General features: G+C 43.5%; 1 protein-coding gene across 6 annotated transcripts in view; it reads left to right on the plus strand.

Moving 5' to 3' along the window:
* Positions 1–23,578, plus strand: part of LOC132407354 (adenylate kinase isoenzyme 1-like) — a 186,550-nt gene extending 162,972 nt beyond the window's left edge. For 5 of the 6 annotated variants that reach the window (XM_059993716.1, XM_059993720.1, XM_059993721.1 and 2 more), the window contains 3 exons: positions 519–635; positions 18,330–18,521; positions 20,992–23,578. In XM_059993716.1, the coding sequence (XP_059849699.1) occupies positions 519–635; positions 18,330–18,521; positions 20,992–21,060 (378 nt within the window). In that variant the 3' untranslated portion in view covers positions 21,061–23,578. The remainder of the gene's footprint in view (positions 1–518; positions 636–18,329; positions 18,522–20,991) is intronic. The other variant, XM_059993717.1, reaches the window with a different exon arrangement.
* The last annotated feature ends 877 nt before the right edge of the window (positions 23,579–24,455 follow it).

A 24,455-nucleotide genomic window follows, 5' to 3' on the forward strand; every position in this document is an offset into this window, starting at 1 on the left:
TGCCCGATGGGAGAGCAGAGAAGAAAGAATGTCTGGGGTGAGTGGGGTATTTCTCCTTCCCTGCTGAGTCACACATACCCTTGTCTATTATACTGCCCTTAAACCTGCTCCTACACGACGATGTAAGTGGAAACGGATGGTTATTGGGCAGCAGAGAGGTACAGTAACATGAGGGTGGCATAGGGTGGCAGCTGTCTTACAGTGCCAGCGATTTCCAATCAGGGTTCGATTCCTGCCACTGTCTGTAAGGAATTTGTACGTTCTTCTGTGACTGTTTGGGGTTCCGTCCTCATTCTCGAGACTATCAGTTAAGGTTGGAGATTTGTGGGCATGGTGGCACTTGGAGATGTCTCCTTAGGCTGTGTAAAACGGTGCATTTGACTGTATGTTTCCATGTAAACGTAACAGATGAAGCTAATCTTTCACTTACAATTTACCAGCTTGCTGGTCCGGCCTTTGTCTCCTTTCCCATAGATGCTTTGCACTGAACACCCTTTCTGCCTGGCCTCTTTCCGCAGGAGACCGTGCTGGAAATGCTGAAGGATGCTATGATTGCCAAAGCAGGTGTCTCCAAGGGCTTCTTGATTGACGGTTACCCCCGGGAGGTGAAGCAGGGAGAAGAATTCGAGAAGAAGGTATGGAGTCTGCATTGAGTGCAAAATGGGGAGTGTGGGCTGAGGTGAAATCACTGCTACATCTGTTTTGTTTTTAAATCCATACAGTTGTATGCCTCTGTTTCAAAGGGGAACAGGGGAACTACACCAGTGTCCAATGTTCAGAATCAGAAGTAGGTTTATTGTCACTGAGATATGTTGTAAATTTTGTTGTTTTACGCCAGCAGTACATTGCGAGACGTAAAAGTTATCTTGCTACTAATACGCCCACCTTCGCTGCTACCGAAGACTAACCTTTCTTTCCCAGTTTTAATGATGGGTCTTGGACATGAAACTTTAACTTTTCCACGTTTGCTACCTGGCAAATTTTGAAAATAACTAGAGCAGTTTGCCCGGTAGTGGGAAATTGGAGTGCTCAAGTTGGTTGTCACTGACCACACTTCAATATTAGCACTTTGTGATGTTGTGAGGCTGTGGAGGCATCATAGAAATGTAGTTCTCTCTGTTTTTACATAGTTGGAGGTTGAATTGCCAGGATGTAATTAGTCATGAGGTCAGGGGTCTCTCCCCTTTGACCCCTGCCAGACTCTTTGTTCCATTCTCATGGCATTTTCCGTGGCTGGGATCAGGATTGATTGTGATGGCTACAATCAGTGTTTAGGTTCAGATATTAAGGCTGTCACTATTAAACCTGAGTGGGATACATGGTGAGGGAATGGTGTTATTGGTTATTATCAAGTGTCTGGTTATCCTTAGAATCACAGAATTATTGTGGCACTGCTGGAGACCATTTTCTCAGTCAGCCCTGTAGTGATGAAGAATCTTGGCTATCCATTTCCCTCCATAAATGGTAGAACCTACCAAGTTCCTCCAGCGTTTGGTGTGGGTTGCTCAAGGTTTCCAGTATCTGCAGAATCTCTTGTATCTATAGTTGTCCCATTAGTTCCATTCCCCACTCTTAGTGTCTTAAGACTGATTTATACTTGTGCATCGCATCTACGCTGTAGGTACCACGTACCATACGCTGTACCTACACCGTAGGGTGACGCGCACCTCCCCAAAAAAGTAACTCGCGCGTCACGGCGACGCAGACCTCAACAACTGTGATTGGTCTGCTTGGTAGCATCGCATTTCCTCCTACGCATTTCCGTTGCTTCTTCTCCGCCGTGTCTGTACACCGATGCAAAATAGATGAACCAAATCGTCAAATCTACCTGCCGACATGCGAAAATGTTTGAAGTGTATTTCCTCGCCCATGTCTCTCACGAAGAAACTCAACACAGTGGCCTAGAAACCACCAACTAGCATTTTGGTACACACCAACACGTGTTCGCTACGGCGTAGAGCGACGCAGAAGTGAAAATCAGGGCTACGGCAGCCCGTATGCACAAGTATAAATCAGCCTTTTGTAGTCCCAACCTGGCTGGTAGTGTAATGGCATCAGCAACGGACTTTGACTTCGAATCCAGCTGGCCCCTTGCACACTTTCCATCCGTGTTGGGTTGAGTGTTGAGCTAGCAACATGGCCTTGTGAAAAAAAAACAGACAAATGTGACGAAAATGGCAAAAATGCCGCACAATATGCAGGAACAACAGCAGAGTAGTCCCATCAGTTTCATTCCCTCAATCTTTCTCTGCCAATAACCCTCTCCCTTCGCACAGTATTGATCTACTGTGATCTACTATCGTGTCTCTGCCTCTAAATTTGTCCACTGCTCCTTGAATGATCAACTAACGGGGATACCCTGGTTACAGCACCTGTGACATGATTTCAATTCCCACCATAATGAGTTCTCCCTGTGGCCCTGTGGGGTGCTAGGGCTTCCTCCCACAGTCCAAAGACGGACTGGTTAGAGAATATTGTGGGCACGCTATGCTGACGCCAGAAGCATGGCGACATTTGCAGGCTGCCCCCAGCACATTCTTGGACTGTTGGCCGTTTACGCAAGTGAAGTACTGTATTTCACCGTATGTTTCGATGTGCATGTGATAAATAAAGCTAGTCTTTAATCTTTTTTGCTATATTTATAGCACTGCAGTGTTTCAAACCTGTAACAGATCTCTCCACTTCTCTTTGCGAAAGGTTGAATACCCCTGCTTCCTCAGTATAACCCAGGTCTAGCAGTTCAGCCCACAGTGACTGTGCCAACCACTATGCAAAATTAAATAAAATCCATCTTCTTGCACAGGACTGTCTAAACGTCTCTATCACATTTCCTTCCACCCCTCCCTACCCAGAAAAACAAATCCTTGATAAAAATCTTTACACAGCTATGCTAAAATTTCTGCTAGAAGCACTGGGGAGGGCCACCTGAATCATTTTGCACTTAATAACTAAAGTTGCAAGGAATGATTAACCCTGTTAATAATTAGTGTTTCCATCTGTTGGTGTATTGAAATTACCTTGCTGATGGACAGGGGCTTGAGGTGGTGACTTAATGTCTCTACTCCTATTTCTCCAAGATTAATTTTGCACAGTTGTCAAAGATATCAGTTTCTTTAGAGCACACTACTTGGCCAAAGAAACGCACACAATATGAGGGATGAACTCAGCAGGTCAGGCGACATCTTGCTGAGTTTTTCCACCATTCTGTGTGGTGCTCTGGATTTCCAGCATCTGCAGATGATTCTAGGTGGCCAGTTCATTTTGGCATGTTTGGGCTTTGGGTGAGATTACAGGAACCGTAGGTCCCACACCACCAGGTTCAGGAATCATGTAACTACCAGGCTCCTGAATCAGTGTGGATAACTCACTCATCACAACTCTGAACTGATTCCACACTGTATGGACTCACTTTCAAGGTACCATGGCATTTTACTGGACAGACTGGAAAACTGGGTGGGACTTTCTGGTCCAGTCCTAAAGTGGTTTGAATGGTTTATAGTGGTTTAAAACAGGACAGGGACTGTTTTGTATTGATTGGTACCTGCATATCTGACTGAACAAAGATGACATGCAGAGAGCCTCAAGGGTCCATACTAGGGTCTCTTCTATTTAACTTATACATGCTCCCTCTAGCTCAAATCATGGTAAGCAACAAAATATCTTATTGTGGCGACCCACTTCCTAGCGCACTCAAACCAGCTCACAAATAGCCAGCGCGCCGGCATAAAGACCAGTCCCAAAAGGGCGCCAGGTCTGCTTCACCAACAAAGGGAAAAGCCTGCGCGGGATTGTGAGTACGTGCCCCCTATAGCATCCGCGCCCGGGGAGGGCAGGATCTGGGAGGCTTTAAAGCAAGGCTGTGAAGTTTGAATAAAATCTTCTTTAACTGCAGTTTACCGACTCGGTGTTGTTACTTTAGCGCTGTGTGTAGCACACCGCTACATTACCTTAATTACGTGAATGATACTGATTTATATAACAGTGTAAACAAGTGGCTATGGTCGCATGAAATCACTTAAAAAGAAACTGTATTGAGCAAATCACTAATTGATGAGCCAAAATTTCTTCCAGTTAAACAAAGAGAAAACAGAATTAATTGTTTTTGATGCTAAAAAGAATGATTAAAAGTCAGTGCTCATTTAGAATCCCGGTCATTACAGACTAACAAGCCAAACCAGAAATCTTGGTGTTGTGATGGACTCCAACTTAAATTTTAACTGTCACATTCAGACGATTACAAAGTCAGCCTACTTACAAATATAGTGAGGGTTAATAGGCTCAGCAAGATCTAAAAGAACTCATCCATGCATTTATTTTTAGTAGGCTACAATGGTGTTTTCACAGGTCTCTATGAAAAATCCCTCAGACAGCTACAACTCCATCAGAACACTGCTGCTGAATCCTCACTAAGACCAAGATAGTAAAATATATCACTCTAGTTCTCAGATCATTACTCTGGCTTCCTGTCCATCAGTGGATTGACTTTAAAATATTACTGCTGGTCATAAAGTACTGAATGGTTTAGGGCCAAAATAAATCTCCAATCTCTTGCTGCATTATGAACTTCACGAGCTCTCAGGTCATCTGGGGCGGGTCTGTTACCGTCCCCAGGGTCAAAACCAAACATGGGGGAGCAGCTTTTAGTTACCCCGCTCCACATATCTGGAATAACCTTCCAGAGGATTTGAAGTCTGCCCCAACTTTAAGCTCTTTTAAATCGAAGCTTTAGAGTTTTCTTTTTGCTGTAGCTTTTAATTAGAATCTCCAGCACTGGAATTTCTATTTATCATATCTATTTGTGTATGATTTTGATTCTCTTATATATTGTCTGAAATTTGATGTTTGATTTTTATATCTTGTTCTATGTAAAGCACTTTGAACTGCCTTGTTGGAAAAGTGCTCTACAAATAAACTTGCTCTACAATTCATTTTCTCCGGTTTACTTATTTTGTTTTATTTGCACAATTAATCTCCTTTTGCACGTTGGTTGTTTGTCAGTCTTTATTTATGTGTAGTTTTTTTCACAAATTCTATTGTAATTACCTTCCTGTGAATGCCTGCAAGACAATGAATCTCAAGGTACGATATGGTGACATATACATACTTTGGTAATAAATTTACTTTAACAAGATTCAATTATAAAAGGGTCATTGTGCATCTCTTCTGATTTTGATTTCCATTGGAGTGTAACAGAAATTAATGATTAAGGCAACACTGCCAGATGTGGAAAGAATAGGGATTGAAGTCCCATCACTGCAAACCCTCCAGGAAGCTGCCCAAACCTTGCTCTCACTCTGCAATCATAGTGTGCAGGTCAGGATACAAAACTGCAAATGAGGTTCAACAGTTCCCTGTAGTGCTTGAGTAGCCACAGAACGATGTAGAGACCCTCAGGAACACAGGAGACTCGACAGATGCTGGAAATCCAAAATAAGCACACACAAAATGCTGGAGGAACTCAGGTTGCATCTATGGAGTGAAATGAAGAGCCAATGATTGAGATCGAGAGCCTTCATCAGGAACTTCCCATTGGGTTATTTCTTTCATTAGTGTGAACCTGAAATTACAAGATAGGTTTGGGTAAAAAGAGGGAGGAAATTGTGTTGGGTTGAGCTTAGGAATGGACAGAGATAAAATGTTAACCTTCTTTTACTCTTCTTTAATATTGATAGACCTGGTCTATGGGACCACAGGAAGAAACCCATTCTGGTCGTGCCAACCTCTCAGAGGGCAAAGTTCAAACTAAATTTATTATCAGAGTACATATCTGTCACCGTATACAACCCTGAGATTCATTTTCTTGTGGGCATACTCAATGAATCCATGGTAGAAAACTGCCACAGTAGAATCAGTTATAAAGCCTCACCAACACGGGCATTCATCCAGTGTTCAAAAGCTACAAATTGTGCAAATACAAAAATAAAGAAATAATAATAGTAAATAAGCAATAAATATCGAGAACGTGAGATGAAGAGTCCTTGCAAGTGAGTCATTAGGTTGTGTGAACATTTCAGTGATGAAGTGATGCATTCACACTGTACTTGGCTGTTATCTGTAAGCACTTAGTCATCAACGGTTTGTCCAGTTGTCAGTTTCCATTTTAAGACTTTGATGATATCCTGGATTGTAAGTTCAACAGCACAGTAACAGGACTTGCCACCTAACTTGAACAAAGTTGTCCGCAGAGATCCCACTTTTCTATTCACTTCTGATTGCCGGTGCCTTATAAAGTCTACGCATTTCATCCTTGCATTTGTATTCTAGTCCTCTTGAAATGAGTGCCAATATTTCATTTGCCTTCCTTACCACCGACTCAACCAGCAAGTTAACCCTCAGGGCAGGGGTTCACGACTTTTTTTATGCCATGGGCCAATACCTTTAAGCAAGGGGTCCGTGGACCCCAGGTTGGGAAGCCCTGCTTTGGGGAATCCTGCACAGGGACTCCCAAGTCCCTTTGCACTTCAGATTTCTGAATTTGCTCTCTGTTAATATTGACTTCATGGTGAGCTCAGGCATCACAGGCCGAGTGGCTTTTCTCTGTGCTGTTCCACTCTATGTTCAATGCTTTTCCAGCATAGATTATGATCGGGTATCAGTTCAAGGGATTCCTGGCATCTAGCAAATATGATATCAAGCTGGCTATCTGCCCATCGCACTGATGAACTCCTACAGACTGAAAATATAAGGAAGTAAAAATCTCAACTTTTAGCATAGTGAAGAATATTGACTAAAGATTGAAACATAAACATGATGTTTGGTAGCGTGTTTAAGCAATTTTCTGCCTTTATTATTCAGCTTCAAAACTGCCAGAGGACAGATTAGGAACATAATGCATTCACGCCCTGATTTTCAAATAAACAGCTAAGGAGTGGGCCAGCATTGATTTTCTCTGGTGAATGCTGTTCATTTGATAGTGCCTCCAGTAGTGGGTGTGAGAGGTTTCGAGCACTTGTGTCGTTTGGGTGCAGTTCAGAATGAGAGCTTTCTCCCAAACTCTGGCTGGGGCTGATGTAGATGCATTTGTTTATTTAGAGACACAGCACAGTAACAATACCCAATACACCTGCGAGACCAATTAACCTGCTAAACTGTGTGTCTTTGGAATGTGTAAGGAAACTAGAGCATGCAAAGGGAACCCACATGGTCGAGGGGAGAACGTACAAACTCCTTACAGACAGCGGCAGAATTGACCCTGGTTTGGCGGTGCAGTAATAACAGTACATTAACCGCTATGTGTATGGTCGTGGCTAAGAGAACCTCCTAGGAGAGTGAAAGTTCAAAGTAATTATCAAAGTGCATATATGTCACCATATACTACCCAGAGATTCATTTTCTTGTGGGTATTCACAGTAACAAAATAGAATCGATTTTCATACGTACAAAGGTGGACAAACTACGAATGTGCAAAAGGATACAAACTGTGCAAATATAAAACAAACAAATAAATATTGAGAATATGAGTGGTAGGAACTTGAAAGTGGTAACTTATAAGCTTCTAAGAAAGTAAAGGGGTTGTCATGCCTTCTTTGGACTTATTAGACCCAAAACTCTTCCTCATTGAAATAAGGAAGCCAAGGAATTTAAACTTTCTGACCCCTCTCCACCTCCAATCCCCTGAAGAGGACTGGCTCATGAACCTCTGGTTTCCTCTTCCTGTAGTCACTGATCAGCTCTTTGCTTTTGTTGACATTGAAAGGTTGTTGTGGCACCAGTCAGCCAGTTTTACAATCTCTGTCCAATAAGGTTGTGTGTGTTTTAAGTCCTTCTCTGCAGATTTAATTATAAAATCCAGGTTGACACTCCTGAGGGGACTGTACAGGTGGATTTCTGCACTGTCATAGGTGATGTCTTAGATGAGTTGCAAAACTACTGGCTTCTCAGGTGGAATCCGAAGGTCCTTTGTTACTAACTCAAGATCAGTCCCGTCTCCTCGTCAATACCCGTTGCTGTGAAAATGTCGCAATACAGATCATGCATTCAGCATCGCACCGGGTGTAGAATATGTCAAGGAAGGTTCAGGTTGCAACGAGAAAGCAGAGCAGTAGGATTCATTTGGATTGTTCTGTCGATGAATTGAGTCATTGAGAGAGCCTCCACCAAAGGAAACAGGATGTTGGAAATGGTGAGGGAGGAGCGCCACGGGATGGCTGTTGAACAGGGAGTGCCAGGGGCAGGGAGTAGCACAGGTGCAGTCACACCCAGCCCTGAGCCACCAGACGAGGCTATTTGATTCCAATCAGTTAGTTTATTGAGCATTACAAAATGATTCTCTGGTGCTTCCTGCTCCTTCCCCTCACCTCCTCCTCTTTTCCCGCTCACATATGGCATGAAATTTGTTCGTTGTTTTGCAATATATAAAATTACGGCAGTAATGTGAAAAAGTCTTAGGCACCCTAGCTATAAATATGTGTATGTCTGCAAGCAAGTTTTGTCAATGTATCTGTACCTCATAATACTAGTTCACACAACAATAAACTCTGTGTGAATTAACTTGAATTCCACAGGATTTCTCCAGCAGCGGATTGGTAAGCAACTCCCTTCTCATTCTCTGTATGTTGCCTCCCTTAGCAATTCCCTTCACCTCTGGACTAAAGTTAAGAGGGATCCTTTACAGTTTCCGCCATCAGTGGAAACCAAAACCGCTGCTGTGGAAAGTGAAACAAGAATTAACTGTTCAGGCCTTCAAGCAGGACATCTTCAGTATTGTCCGTTAGACTCTGAGTAGGATTGGGTAGTGAAGGGAGACCTGGAGTCTTGAGAAGGAATGATAGTTCAAAGACAATTTAATATTAAAGTACATATATGTCACCATATACCACCCTGAGTTTTTCTGGCAGGCATTCACAGTAAAACAAAGAAATACAATAGGACCAAAGTACTCCTTTGTTTTACTGTGAATGGCTGCGAGAAAATATTTGGAGAATATTGAAGAGAAGTGCCCTGTGTCTGGAGTAGGAATCTAGGAATCATCTGTATATCTCTGAAGGGTTTTATTAGTTTTGATGCCACGGAGGTGCCTCTGATGCTAACCTAGCAGTTAGAGTAACACTATTACAGCCCAGGATGTCTGAGTCCAAAGTTGTTCTAGTTAGTAGGTTAATTGGTCATTGTAAATTGTCCCATGATTAGGCTAGTGTTCAATAGGTAGATTGATGAGTGGGTGTTGTCCGTTGGTTGCTCCACACTGTATCTCTAAGTGAATAAATAAACATCTATCAGTAGTGTTTTCTACAATCTTTCACTGGGACTCCTTCTCCGTGCTTAACTTTAGCCCAAAAAGCTGGCGACATATTCAACTCCAGAGGGGAGTTGTCTATACTCTGCCTCTAGAGGGATCCTGTGGAATCCAACTCAATTTAAGCCAGACAGCGTTTATTGTCGTGTGCTCGAGTATGCTGGAGTGTAGGTACAATTAAAACTTACTTGCAGCAACATCACAGGCATGTAGGTGTGAACATCACACAGAATATAACTTACTCATCAATTATACAGGCAGTGAGAGACAGACAGACAGTGGCCTTTTGTTTGCACAGTCAGAGACATGTCCGGAGTAGTGCAGGAGGTGGTCTGTAATGTTCCATTGCTGAGGGTTGTTCAAAGCTCAAAGTAAATTTATTATCCAAGTACATAATGAGATACAATTTTTTGCGGGCATGCTCAGTAAATCCAGGAACCATAATAGAATCAATGAAAGACCCCACCCAACAGGGCGGACAAACAAGCAATGTGCAAAAGAGAACAAACTGTGCAAATAGAAAAGGAAAAAATAAATAAATAAGCAATAATTATTGAGAACATGAGATGAAGAGTCTTTGAAAGTAAGTGCGTAGGTTGTGGGAACAGTTCAGTGTTGGGGCAAGTGGAGTTGGGTGGTTATCCCACTGGTTCAAGATCCTGATGGTTGAGGGGTAATAACTGTTCCTGACCCTGGTGGGGCGAGTCCTGCAGCTCCTGTGCCTTCTTCCTGATGGCAGCAGTGAGAAGAGAACCTGGCCTGGGTGCTGAGGTCCTTGACTACGAATGCTGCTTTCCTGCGATAGCGTTTCATGTAGATATGCTCAATGGCGGGGAGAACTTTACCTGTATTGGGGTGGGCTGTATCCACTACTTTTTGTAAGATTTTCCATTCAAAGTGTTACGAACCCCGTAACTGGGTCACTTACCAGCAAAGATAGAGAGGTCCGTTGAAGTCTGATGGTACTATTTTTAACAGTATTTATTGATAAAAATACACAAAAATAATATCAATGCAAACATACAGATAATATACGTCGTCAATACTAAATCTAAAAGTGCGGGTATAATAATAATAAGAAATAAGCTCTATCGTTGTCTAGGGGATAATGTATTGTCCGATGGAAATATAGAAGTCACTCAGTTCATTCAGGCTGCAGCCTTTGGTTGGAGTTAAGAGAGAGTTTTTAGAACTTGCCAGCTTTTCCTTTTTATGATGTCGATCCTTCGAGAGTTCCGTTTTTTGTAGTCAGTCCTTTAGCTAGGCAGTTCTGTGGAAGCCCGCCAATTCCTATGCAAAGGAAAAGGACACATGCGAGCCCCACCAGCTGTCGCTATTAAACGCTGTCACGGGATTTCTAGTGTTTCTCCTGGTGCGTCTAAAGGGGTTGTTCCCCAGACCCTCTTTTATCCTTACTCACGGGGTCTCAGATGTCAATCAGGTTGGGATGATGCAATCTCTCAACCAGCCCACTCTGTTCTTTCCCTGAGGGCTTCAATGAACAGTACAGTACTCAATACACAATTCCGTCTCCCAGAGACAATGGCCGTTATTCGTGGCTTTGTCTTGCGGAGGCCCAGGACACATCCCAACCCTTGAGGATTCTGTGTGTCTCTCTCTCGTTTCCTGGGTCCCAGACCCGAATTAATAGCGATCTTGCGAATCTTATAAAGGAGGGGGCTACTTTGTACCCTTCAGCCCCTCAGAGTTGTGGCACGTTCGTAACAAAAGGCATTGGTGTTTCCATACCAGGCTGTGATTAAACCAGTCAATATACTCTCCATGACACATCTATAGAAGTTTGTCGAAGTTCTAGATGTCATGCCGAATTTTCACAGACTTCGAAGGAAATAGAAGTGTTGCTGTCCTTTCTTTGTAATTGTAGTTCTCTGAAATGATAACACCAAGGACCCTCTCCACCTCGGATCCCTCAATGAGGACTGGCTCCCTCCTCCTGAAGTTAATAATCAGCTCCTTGGTCTTGCTGACATTGAGTAAGATGTTGTTGTGGCACCACTCAGCCAGATTTTCAATCTCCCTCCTGTATGCTGATTCGTCTCCACCTTTGATTTGGCCTACGATAGTGGTGTCATCAGCAAACTTAAATATGGTATTGGAGCTGTCATAAGTGTAAAGCGAGTAGACTAGGGAGCTGAGCACACAGCCTTATGGTGCACCTGTGCTGGGAGATTGTGAAGGAGGTCTTGTTACCAATCTAAGGTGACTGGAGTGGGGTCTGCAAGTGAGGAAATCGAGGATCCAACTGAACAAGGAGGTTTTGAGGCCAAGGTCTTAAAGCTTATTAATTAGTTTTGAGGGGATGACAGTATTAACTGCCAAGCTGTAGTAGGTCAAAAGCATCCTGATGTTACATCATTACTATCCAGATGTTGCGGGGTTGAGTGAAGAGCCAGTGAAAGGACATCTGCTCTGGACCTGGTGTGCCGGTAGGCAAATTGAAGTGGATCCAAGTTGCTTCTCAGGCACGAGATGATGTGCTTTATCACCAACCTCTCAAAACACTTCACCACAGTTGACGTCAGTTCATGAAGGAAAGCTGATGTTCCTGAACCCAGTGCTGTGGGACTTCAGGCTTCTGTACCTCCTGCCTGAGAATAGAGTGAGAAGAGGGGAGGTCTGGAAGTTGGAGGATCCTTTATGATAGAAAATGCCTCCTTCAGACAGCAACTTCTACAGATGATGGAGAGGGCTGTGTCCACTACTCTCAAAAGCCTCTAGCATTGCAGTGCATTGGAATTGCCATACCAGGCCATGATATAACCAGTCAGGATGCTTTCAGCGGTGCATCTGTACAAGTTTAACAAGTATTAGCCGTGCTCTGAATGTACACCGGAGACAATGCAATCTTCAATTCTTTTTAATTGAATTGAATTTATTAAGCCTCTTCTGACTCTGAATTATCGGTAATTCTCTGTAATAAAATCAGGAAATGCTGCAGATACCCAGCAGGTCAGACTGTGACCGTGGGAAGAGATTTCCAGCATCTACATCTCCTCTAACTCTCACCTGCACCATGGGTCTAATGTTTCCATTGGTGTCTCAGCTGCCCCTTGCGATGGTGGTTTTCACTTCTTTGTCAGTACCAGGGTTAAGATATTTCTTCGAATTCCTAGGATGTTTTAAGCAAATGATATCTATCTGCTAACTTTGGATCTTCCACTGCTGCTTTCATTTTGGAGGATTGAGAGGAGACTTGAATAGAGATGCACAACATAATGACTAGTATAGAAAACATACCAAGGTAGTCAAAGCAAAGTGACTTACACAATTCATAGGGACTCAACATCACTGATGTCGAGTTGATATTTCCAGTCATTCAGCTGTCCGCTATCCAGAACTAGAAATCAAGGCCTTAAGAAATTCTCCATTGATCGGGTCTGTGGAAGCTCAGAGACCGAGTTGCCTTCTCTTTATGCTCCTGCCATCGAGAAGGAAGCCTCAGGTCCCACACTACCAGTTTCAGGAACATTTATAACCATTTAACCATCAGGCTTGTGAACCAGCGTGGATAACTTCACTCGCCTCAGCACTGAACTGATCACTGAACCCAACTTAAGAACTCACTTTCAAAGATTCTAAAATCCATTTTCTCTGTATTTGTTTATTTAAAATCTATTTATTCATTTATTATTTACACAGTTGGTCGTCTTTTGCACATCGATTGCTTGTCAGTCTTTGTGTGTGGATTTTCATTGATTCTACTGTGTTTCTTTGTTCTACTCTGAATGCCTGAAATCAAAGAATCTCAGGGTATGGTGATAGATAGTATGTGCTTTGATAGTAAATTGATCTTGAACTCTGTACTGAATATATACAAAATGTTGATGGATTTCTGGATGTTAGGTGAATTGGAGAGCAAGGAGTTGCCACTAAGATAAAAGATAGTCATGATCTCAGATTGGCAGGGCCAATTGGCCAACTCTATTTCATTTCCAAGGTCCTTATTCAAAATTTGGGGTGGTAGCGTACCGATGTGAGGATTTGGAATTCACAAAGTCCCTTTCAAGAGGACTTGTAATAAGCAGGCAAGGAAGAATAATTTTCAGGGTGTTGGTGAACAGTGGGGAAGATGAGGCTGATGGGATTGCTCTGCTGGAAGCCAGACAGAGTCAGTGAGTTGAATGGCTTTTATCAGTGCTACAACTCAATGGTCAGGCCCTTCTTCCTTGTCATTAAGTGACTGTGGTCTAATGCAGCCCTTGGTACAGGAGCACTCAATGCTGCTCAGTAATCTTGTGGCTTTTTCAAATATAAAATTATGTTCCAGTTTTCCTCTGATGTACTGAGTGAAGTGATCCAGGAAAATGAGATTAGTCTCAATAGGCTTTTGACAAGAGAGAAAAGTGAATTCCAAGCTACTTATTTTCAATATGTGGCATGCAAAAGCAGCTTAAACACAGGATAATAGAGTAGTTTCAAAAGTCACTAATGACCCTTAAATCCAGCTGCGATAATTATTTCACTTGCACTGCTAGAATATGATACGTTGTCCCTTAATAGTTGCAGGGTCAAAACTCTTTCCCTCAAGGTTAAAGTAGTGCTGATGCTGTATTTTATTGGTTGCTGGTTGATAGTACCTTCCTATGCATTTAGCTGCCATGTCCATGGTTTCTACTTAGTTCCATAATAAGGAGAAGTTGATGTACTTGGTAGCCTTAGCCGAATTAGGGAGGGTCAAGTACGTTTGAGCAGGGTTCATGTTCCTGGTTTGCTGCATTATCTCCCTCTAGTGGCAAAGAAGTGCAGGTGGAGCTCAAATGAGGACGAGAAACAAGTGACTGTAGATGCTGGAACCTGGAGCATAAACCCAAGTGGGTTTCCGCCGGGTGCTCTGGTTTTCTCCCATACTCCATGGACGTACGGGTTAGTAGGTTAATTGGTCAGATGGGTGTCACTGGATGGTGCAGGCTCATTGGCTGGAAGGGCCTGTTACTGCACTGTACATTCGGGGCCCTCCTCATTGGTTCCGGGACCCCTCGCAGATACCAAAATTCGTGGATGCTCAAGTCCCTTATTCAACCTGTCTCAGTGGTTTGGACCTTAGGACCCAGCGGAACCCCAGACCTTACTTAACCTGTCTCAGTGTGGTGGACATTAGGACCCGGTGGTGGAGCTCTGAATCTGCAGTGTTTCTGTTCACGAAAATAATCACGATCACGATTGAAAATAAATTGGAAATAATAAAGCGATCGGAAAGAGGTGAAATGCCATCGGTCATTGGAAAAGCGTTAGGCTACATCAGTCAACGATCGGAACAATTTTAAAGGATAAAGTGAGAAAGGCTCTGCCCCGATCAAAGCTACAATTATTACTAAGCAACGCAGTGGTTTAATTATTGGGTTTTGGGGTTTTGGGTTTTTGATCCTCCACATCAACCCGGCACGATGGAGAGCGCGCTCGGGAGCGATCTGTCCGAGTCCCGAGAACTTCCGTTCCCGAGCCCGGCACTGAAACATACGTTCTTAAGTGTTTTATATGCATAGAAAGGTAAAATATATACTATATACTAAGACAAATGTTTGACTAACTGACGCTAAATAATACCGGATGTACCTGTTCCGACTTCCGATTTTTTTTTATCCCAATGCACAATAATCCACGCACATCCTCCCGTGTACTTTAAATCATCACTAGATCACTTATAATACCTAATACAATGTAAGTGCTATGTAAAATGGTTGTTATACTGCATTGTTTAGGGAATAATGACAAAAAAAAGTCTGTACATGCTCGAACCACAGGTGCTGGAAGAGCACTTGCGGGTTTTCGCAATTCGCGGTTGGTTGTGTTATGAAATCCCGTAACTGGATCACTTACCAGCAAAGATAGAGAGGTCCGTTGAAGTCTGATGGTACTATTTTTAAAAGTCTTTATTTATAAAGAGGCACAAAAGTAAGGTTAATACAAACATTCAGATAATATACGTCGTCAATACTCAATCTAAAGCGCGGGTATAGTAATAATCATCATTAAGAAATCGTTCTATCGTTTGTCTAGGGGATAATATATTGTCCGCTGGAAATATAAAAGTCACTCAGAAGTCTGCAGGCTTCAGCCTTTTGGGGACCGCTGGGTTTCACTCGTTGGAAAGAGAGATTTGTGAGAAAAGAAACTTGCCCAGTCGTTTATGAAGCAAATCCATTGAATCGGGAACGTTGGTTCCCCGTTGTTAGTTCGAAGTCCTTTTTGGTGTTATCAGCCACCCGCTCCCCAGCCAAAGGAAAACGGAATGCACGTTGCTGTGAATGGCTTCCCGCTAGCACGGGAGCGATGAGCAATGGTGTGTCCTTCTGGTGCGTCGCTGGGGAACTGCCCACTGCAGCCTACCTTTTATCTGGACTTGCAGGGTTGTAGATGTCAATCAGGGTGGGGTGATGCAATCCCCCAGCCCACATTGCCTGAGGGTGTGCACCTAGCCCAGCCCACGTTGACCTGAGAACTGGCACCTAGTATAGGATTGTAATTCACAAAGGTGTCTCCAAGAAACAATGGCCAAATCTGTTGCTTTGTCCTGCTGAGGATTCTCTCTCATTTCCTGGGTCCAAGACCCGAATTAATAGCGATCTGGCGATTCTCAAAAAGGAGGGGGCTGGGATCATAACAGTTGAATTCGAGGACGCGGAATCCGCGGATAAGGAGGGCCGGCTGTATCTCTAAATGGGGGGTTCCCAGCCTTTTTTTTAATGCCATGGGCCAATACCATTAAGCAAGGGGCCAGTGAGTCCCAGGTTGGGAACCCCTACTCTAAACAAACAAAAGCTGCTGGAGAAACTCGGTGGGCTGAGCAGCACCTGTGGAGGGGAAGGGAATTGTCAGCATTTCGGAGCACAACCCTGCATCAGAGCTCATGAGAGGAGGGTGAGTTGTCTGCAGGAACCTCCATGTTTAAATAGCTGGTTCACTTTGGAAGGGGTGGGGGAGACGATGGGGACGCTGGCTGAAAGGGAACGGGTTCACTCTGTAGGCACTGGTGCAATGAGGAACGAGGTGAGTGTTGAGGCCAGTCATAGGGACGCAGATAAAGTCAATGGTCATGTGGTGCAGTATCTGAGCTGGTTAGTGCAAAGGGATTTGAACCTGTCCAGGGACTACTTGAAGGGCCAGTGCAAAACTAGCTTCATTCTTTACACGGTATGTGCTGTGGGTGTTGTGAAAATGGTCCTGAGGCAGGTATTGAACGTGGGAATGCTTCGACCCTTGTACCCTAAAGGATGTCAAAGTCACAAATTAAATAAACCAGACAAGCCCTTATGAGCCATAGGAAGGTGGAGCCAATTTACCCCTCAGGTGGGTTCGGTAAGTTCCCAGCCTTCAGGAGTACCTGTTGAGAGAAGCTCAGTGCAGCCACCACAACGGGGAAGCACCACAGTATAGAGAGCGTTTCACACCAAGGTGACCAAACCCCATGTTTGGACAATGATTTTAGCGCCGGGCCGACTCGGAGAGGTAGGCTACAGGCCGAATTGAGGAAGTGAGGTCCAGGCCCCAGGACATCTCAAGGTGTCTGAACCCCATGTTTCAAAGATGATTTAGGCACTGGGACTGATTGGAAAGGTCAGGGTGTTGGGGCCCGAGGTCAGTTTAGCTCACTGCTCCGTGACATTTACTCAGCTCTACACTTAGCTGAGGTTCTGTGGACAAACCCTTTGTGGACTTCAGTTCGAAACACTTTCTGTGTAATTCAATACAACCTCTCCCTCAATGTCACAAACACAAAGGAGCTGGTTGTGGACAGGAGGAATGGAGACAGGCTCACCCCCTACAGACATCAATTGATCTGGGGTTGAGAGGGTGAACAGTTTTAACTTACTCGGCACAGGCATCACCGAGGATCTCACATGGTCTGAACACACCGGCTGTGTGGTGAAAAAAGCATAACAGCGCTTCTTTCACCTCAGACGGTTGAAGAAGTTTGGTATGGGCCCCCAAATTCTAAGGACTTTCTACAGGGGCACAATTGAGAGCATCCTGACTGGCTGCATCAGTGTCTGGTATGGGAACTGTACTTCCCTCAGTCGCAGGCAGAGAGTGGTGTGGACAGCCCAGTGCATCTGTAGATGCGAACTTCCCAGTATTCAGGACATTTACAAGGACAGGTGTGTAAAAAGGGCTTGAAGGATCATTGGGGACCCAAGTCAACCCAACCACAAACTGTTCCAGCTGCTACCATCCGGAAAATGGTACCTCAGCATAAAAGCCAGGACCAAAAGGCTCTGGGACAGCTTCTTCCACCAGGCCATCAGACTGATTAATTCATGCTGATACAACTGTATTTCTATGTTATATTGATTGTCATGTTGTACATACGATTTATTACAAATGACCATAAATTGCCCGTTGCTCATTTAGATGGAGACGTAACCTAAAGATTTTTACTCCTCGTGTATAAGAACAATCTAAGTAATAAAGTCAACTCAGTTGAAGTCAGTGCTTGCGGTTATGGTTTGCATGACATTTTTTTACCTCAGCACATTGGATGGTTGACGATCTTTTTTTAATGGGTTTCTTTTTTGAATTTCTTTGTTTCGTGGCGGCCTGTAAGGAGATGAATCTCAAGGTTGTACAATGTATACATACTTCGACAATAAATGTACTTTGAACTTTTGAAGTTTGACAGGGAGGGGCTGAGTTGAGTGAGGAAGCCCTTCAATTAACATAGCATCACCCCAGGAGGCCACGTGAGTGGCAACAGTCTATTGGTTTTGAAGAATGTAACAGAACACTACTTAAAGCATTAACTATGTAAGAATGAAAAGGCATTGTGTGGTTTATTCTTGTAAATGATTTTTGACCTTGAATAAAAATTATTTTGATATATAAAATAAATTCTGTAGATTTCAAGCGACACATACATAGAGCATTACAGCTCAGTACAGGCCCTTCAGCCAAGGATGTTGTGCCGACATCTTAATCTACTCTAAGATCTAGCTAACCCTTCCCTCCTACGTAGCCCTCCATTTTTCCACCATCCATGTGCCCATCTCGTGTGGAACACAAGGAGAGAGTGAGAGTTTGCACTTTGATGACAGCACTCCATCTGACTGGTTGCTTCTTTGCCTTGCCCACTCTGCAGATCGGACCACCTACCTTGCTCCTGTATATTGATGCAGGGAAGGAGACGATGATCAAGCGCCTCCTGGAGCGGGGCAAAACTAGTGGGCGCTCTGATGACAACGAGGAAACCATCACAAAGCGTCTGGAGACATATTACAAAGCAACAGAACCTGTCATCAACTACTATCAAAGCAGGAACATCATCAGGAAGGTGAGCCATGCTGCCTCTAAACTAGAGCAGAACCCACTGAGGGCAGACTTCCTCAGCTCCATGCAGTTCAATACTAGATGGCTCAGCAAGTCAGTAAACTGTGTAAGATAGTGGCCAAGTCAAGAGTAACCTCTGGGCATCTGGAGACTGGGTTGAGTTAGCCAAATACGAGTTTAAATGAGAATTCAATAACCCTTAAAGGGAAATCTGCTCAATCCAGTTTTCTGTGCTGTTGTAGAGGCCCTTCCTTCAGAAAGAGCAGGACCTGGTGTCACTTCCATCAAGCGAGAGGAATGGTCCCAGTGATGGACTAACTGGAGGGTGGCAGGAGTTGGATAATCTCTGAAGTAGCAGGGTTAACACCCAACAACACACACACAAAATGCTGGAAGAACTCAGCAGTTGACGTCTTGGGCTGAAACCCTTTGGCAGGACTCCAGCGGGTTTCTGCCCGAATCGTCGACTGTTTACTCTTTTCCATGCATGCTGCTGAATTCCTCCAGCATTTTGTGTGTGTTGCTCGGATTTCCAACATCTGCAGATTTTCTCTTGTTTGAGAGTTGATGCCCATTTGGCTTGCTTTTGTAATTTTCATTGGCTGATCTCTCACTGACCCTATGAACCCTGGGGGGCTGTGGGGAGGAAGGGAGTGAGATGGGGAGAAAGTACATAATGGATCACAAACCTGCCCTGGGGGCATCACGATCCCTCCAACCCTAAGCAAAGTAGTTAAGTTAGTAAGAAATATAGTGGCCCAGTGAGTGTTTATAAATCCTCGGTCAACACCATAGTCCTTCATATTGAGGATCAAAGAGCAACTTTATTCATCGCATGTATGGTGTGGAACACAACAAAAAGCAACATTCAACAATTATAAAGATTAAAGAATTATATAAAATACAGTGAAGTGTGTGGTGATGGAATAAAATGTGCAGAACTACATAAATAACATCGGAGTTTACAATGTAAAAAAGTATTATGGTTTAATGTACTTACAGTGCAGTGGCTGAAGTAATAGAGGTAATGGCTAACTATAATGATTGATCAGATTAGCTGCCTGAGCAAAGAATTTTTTTAGGCGGTATGGTTTTAGTTTGCTAGGTGGGTTGTGGTGTTCACAATGATTTTTCCTGCCCGCTTCTTTGTCCTGGACACAGACAAGTCCTGCAGGGACGGTAGAAAGACCTTTCCTGCCGTCAGGACGGTCCAGTGTAGTTTTTGTGTTGTTCTGAGAGGATGGAGGTGCAACCACCCCTGATGGTCTGGCAAGGTAGGCGGAGCAGTGGCACCAGTGTGATTGGCTGCTGCCTGCCCTTGGATGTCAGCTTGGTACACAGACCTTGTTTGACTGGGAGGGAGGAGGCCGTCCTGTAGAGAGCTGGATTGGTGCAAGACTGGGTGCAGATGGAGACCTACTGCTGCATGGGGCCAGAGGAGGCAAAATGCAGGTGTAAGTCCAGTTTATTGTCACATATACGCAGAGACACTATGAAAAACTGAATTCTGATAGCGTCACTACTTTACAGCACCAGCAGTAAGATCGGGGTTTGATCCTTGCTGCTGCCTGTAAGGAGCTTTTACATTCTCCCTGTGTCTGCGTGAGTTTCCTCCGGGTGCTCTGGTTTCCTCCCACATTCCAAAGACCAACGTGGGCATGCCACGTTTGTGCCGGAAGCATGCAATATTTGCAGCACAATCCTCGCTGACTTGATTTGGCGCAAACTGCTCATCTCTCTCTACATGCCTCGATGTGTAAGTGACCAGTAAAGCTAATCTTACATCCATACTTAGCTTCCGATAAGCAGCATTCACAAGCAAAATGTAAGTTATGCACAACTTTTATAAGAAAGGACAGAAAAAAATGACGTCAATTGCAAGATGTCATGATGTTTCTATACAGATAGACTGTATGCTGTTGACATCATAATCATAGTTCTCTGAAGTCCCTTAGTGACACCAACTCCTTAATGGTTTCAGGTTGATAGTAGGCAGCCATGCCAGGGACTCTTGGGTCATGTTTCCAAAAGGAATTGCAGCTGCCACCCCAAAAGAGTTGATAGCCATTCTTATGAAGGCAATAAACTGGTGAAGCCATTTCTCAGCTGCCCTGGCAGACCTTGACCCTAATGAGACATGGGGCAATGTGCCATTAACAATTCTCCCATCAGTCTCTGGAAAGCAAAAGCGACTTTGTACTGGTAATTTTCCAGGCAGACAGTATGTGTTTGTGTTTTGTAAGAGGGTTTTGGAGTAATTCAGATATCTCACAGTCATAAGCTAGCACTCACGTATCAGGAAAGGCTGAGTCCAGTATTACAGAGTGCCGTCTATCACGCCTACGGGTACTTCAGGAGAGGCCAGGGAGGTGTGGGGATTTTGGTGGTAGCACGGAATTGTATTGAAGTACATTTAAAAAAGGATTTCTCTATTTCCGCAATTACTGACTGCTTTTCTTTCCCCGACACATTAGATAAACGCAGAGGGCACAGTGGATGAAGTCTTCGCTCAAGTTGTGACCGCCCTTGATGCATTAAAGTGATCAGAAGACTAAAAAATACCCCTCCTCTCCCCTTGCTCCCTAGCAAAGTCTTTATCCCCCCCCCCCCCCATTTAACTTTCAACCAACCATGGACAAATGTTACAAAGAAAGAAGCATCATTGGTTAATATGACAGGTGGCTGACAGTCCAAGATTTTTTCATCTGAGAAGCTGTTGGGATCCATTTCTGCGTTGTTTGCTGTCACTGTCAGTATTTTGAGGTCACTGGATATCCAATAAAATAGTGTCACCAACACCGGGCTGTGAAATACTGTCTGAAGAGGAGAACGGGGGTTTAACCACCATGTGATGTTAAGATGAACCCACCATAATGAGCCACAATCCAATCCCACATGTCATTGCTTTGCATTCCAAGGTCCTACATCGAGCCAGAAGAGAGATGAGTTCAGATGTATCACAGGTATTGATAAGTTTGAAACTTCTGTCAAGAAGTATTAACAACAGAAAATACCATCAGTCATTATTTCCCTCCCCAACACAGTTTGCTGAGGTCACTTTTGGGTATTTTCTGTAACTGGTGTTATTTCTGGCACATTATGAAGCAGTGATTTCTACGCCAGGCTGCATTCATAATTTCGTATGAAACTGGCTAAGAATGTTAAACTGATCTCTTTTCTTCATCAGCAGTAGACTTGTGAACGAAAGCTTCACACAGATTAGCTTCCTTCTGAACTCTGGGTCTGGCAGCTGGTAGAGGAGGCGTTTTTAATGCGTTAGCTACTATAAGGTACAAATTTAACCTTTGTAATGTGTGTGTGTGTGGGTGCTCTGTTTCCAAAGTCAAGGTCGGTGAACTGAATTTCAGAATCGGAGCACTTTACACATGAGCCAAAATGTCAAAGGCTGAGCATGTATAGATAAGGGATTTGTGTCCCCTGTATCCTTACAAATTTACCACACAAAATGTTCTGTAGCATGGTTATAATTGGAATATTTAATTGAAATAGTGTGAACCATTTGGGCACAGTGTGCCTTGTGCCTTTACTATTTCCATTTCTTTTACTTTCATTATGTTTGTTTGTTTATTTCATTTAAGAACCTTGTCCAGGGACTTAAATATCACTGTCCTTACACTCCGGTTTTTCCTTCAGATGGGAGAAGTCACTGGGTTTTCGTTAGTTACAGACGAAAGCAGAGACAGCCAGATAATCCATACCCGTGTGCACCAAAGACAGATGCCCAACAGAGCCACTCGGTGATGGGCTGAACATGAGGAACTTTCCTGACACTGCCTGTCCCAGAGCCAAGACCAGCCAGAAAATTCAAAGTGGAATTGGGAACCACAGAGGTTAACTGTTCTGCGCCTCTCACCCCCCAACCATCCTGTCAAATCCCTGCCTTATTGCCATCCACCAGTCTTGGCTCCACATCCTGTTACTTTTGTGTGAAGTTCCAAAGTACAATCCTAGTTCAGATACAAATCCTCTTAACATTAACGAAAGATGACATTCTCCAGCTTTTGTGACGATCATACCTACTGTTAGTAGTCCACATCTCATCCTCTCGATCTTCCCGGACCGGCACTCCTCACAACCACTCCTGTCCGTTACTCTATTCAAGATTCAACGTCAGTGCTTATTTTTTTTAAAAAGTAATCAAAATTTTAACTTTATACCAGTGACTTGCATTAGTAACCTGTCTGTGAAATTCTGGGGCTTGCTAATGAAAGAGCAATTGCAGTATATCTCAGCTGTGACAGCATGCTCTGAGAGTCAGATTCAGGAAACTAAACCTGACAGCCTTACCGTATGGGCTCAGCCCATCAGAGTGTTCAGTCTGCAAAATGTTTTGTGTAGAAGAACTACAGTATATTTGTTGCAGTATTTGGAGTCTCGATATGCCAGTTGTTAAGGACATTCAGCAGCTTGCAGCCTCCTCTGCCAGAAACATGGACTGTTCACCTCCGCGGATGCTGCTCTGCTGAGTTCTTCCTTTGCTTTACTTCGGATTTCCAGCATCTGTGGAATTCTTTGTTTATGATGAGCATCATCATCTTTCTATTTACTCTTTCAGTGGTTGCATTTCGGTGTACGTTTCCTGTGCAGTATTTTAATAGGCGACTTGGTGAAGATTGAGGAGTTGGTCTCTGATCAAAATTAACCATAGAATGTTTATTTTTCCAAAAACATGACGTATGTTATTGATAAATGAGCATTTTGCTCTTGTTATCCATTCAATTCCCAACTACTGTTCTTCATTCAATTGTTAAAAACTTCACACTAGTCCATCATTGTGTTTGTACCTCACCAAATATTACACATTTATCCAAAGCAATGATGATTCCGAAAAGTTGTAGCCAATTGTAGATAGTTTAGTTCTCTCTCTCTCTCTCTCTCTCTCTCTCTGTTGACAACCAAATCAGCAATATTGTTTTTCTAATGCTGTTGCAAACCTAAACTTGTACCAGTATTTATTGGAGCCTCAACTGATGGGTGATTTGGAGGAGGTGACTGAATGTAAATTTAATAAAACAGAACTGACCTCAGTGTTGTGTTGAATGGAGCTTCTGTGTAATGACTTGACATGCTTAGCTTTTGTTCTATGTTAGCAAAACTGCCCTCTATATCCATCAATGCACCTCGCTGAGAAATAGAAACCTTGCAAAAGGCCAAAGGAGCTGGGGATGTGACGTAATGACTGCCAGCCCAAATGCAACTCTTCAAATGGGCACTAGACTACTGCCTTGGAGAAACACAGAGGCACAGTGAGAGAATACTACACCCAGGTTGTGGCTGTGGTCAAAGTATTATACTGATTTTAGAACAGGGTTCCCCAATCTTGGTTTTTTTTTGTGCCAATGACCCCAGTTTTAAATGGAAATGTTACAATATTCTCTTCCTTTGCTCTCTCTCACAAAGCCTTTGTACCCCAGATTGACTTTCAGCCTGCTATGTTCAGTGTTATTAGGAACGAAACGTTATAGAATCAGTTGATAGATGCAAGAAATCCAAGAATGTTTCATCTGAGGAGTTGGATGAATCCACTTCTGCGTCACGTTGCTGTCATTGATAACCTATGTCATTAAACGGGGATGTGGACTGTCACTCGTTAAATCTGTTTATAGATACCTCTGAAAAACATAGGAACAGAGGTTGGGCTATTCACCCCCCACTCCCCAAGCCTGTTCTACCATCCAGTAGAATTTCTGTTTTTATTGCCATCCACCTGCCCAGGCTCCACAATATTCGCTATCCTTGTGACTTGTGTCGGAAGTCTCATAGTAAGCAAACCACTCTAGTTAAAATACAAATCTTCTCAACTTTTAAGAAAGAGCACCTGCATTTTTTTTTGCTTACTAAGACAAACAACCAATGGGGTCTCCAAAATATCTGGAGAGTTGTGTTGTTGAGTTCAAATGAAAGTCATCAACCTGAA

Source organism: Hypanus sabinus, chromosome 18, assembly GCF_030144855.1.
Source record: "Hypanus sabinus isolate sHypSab1 chromosome 18, sHypSab1.hap1, whole genome shotgun sequence".
Classification (NCBI taxonomy): Eukaryota; Metazoa; Chordata; class Chondrichthyes; order Myliobatiformes; family Dasyatidae; genus Hypanus; species Hypanus sabinus.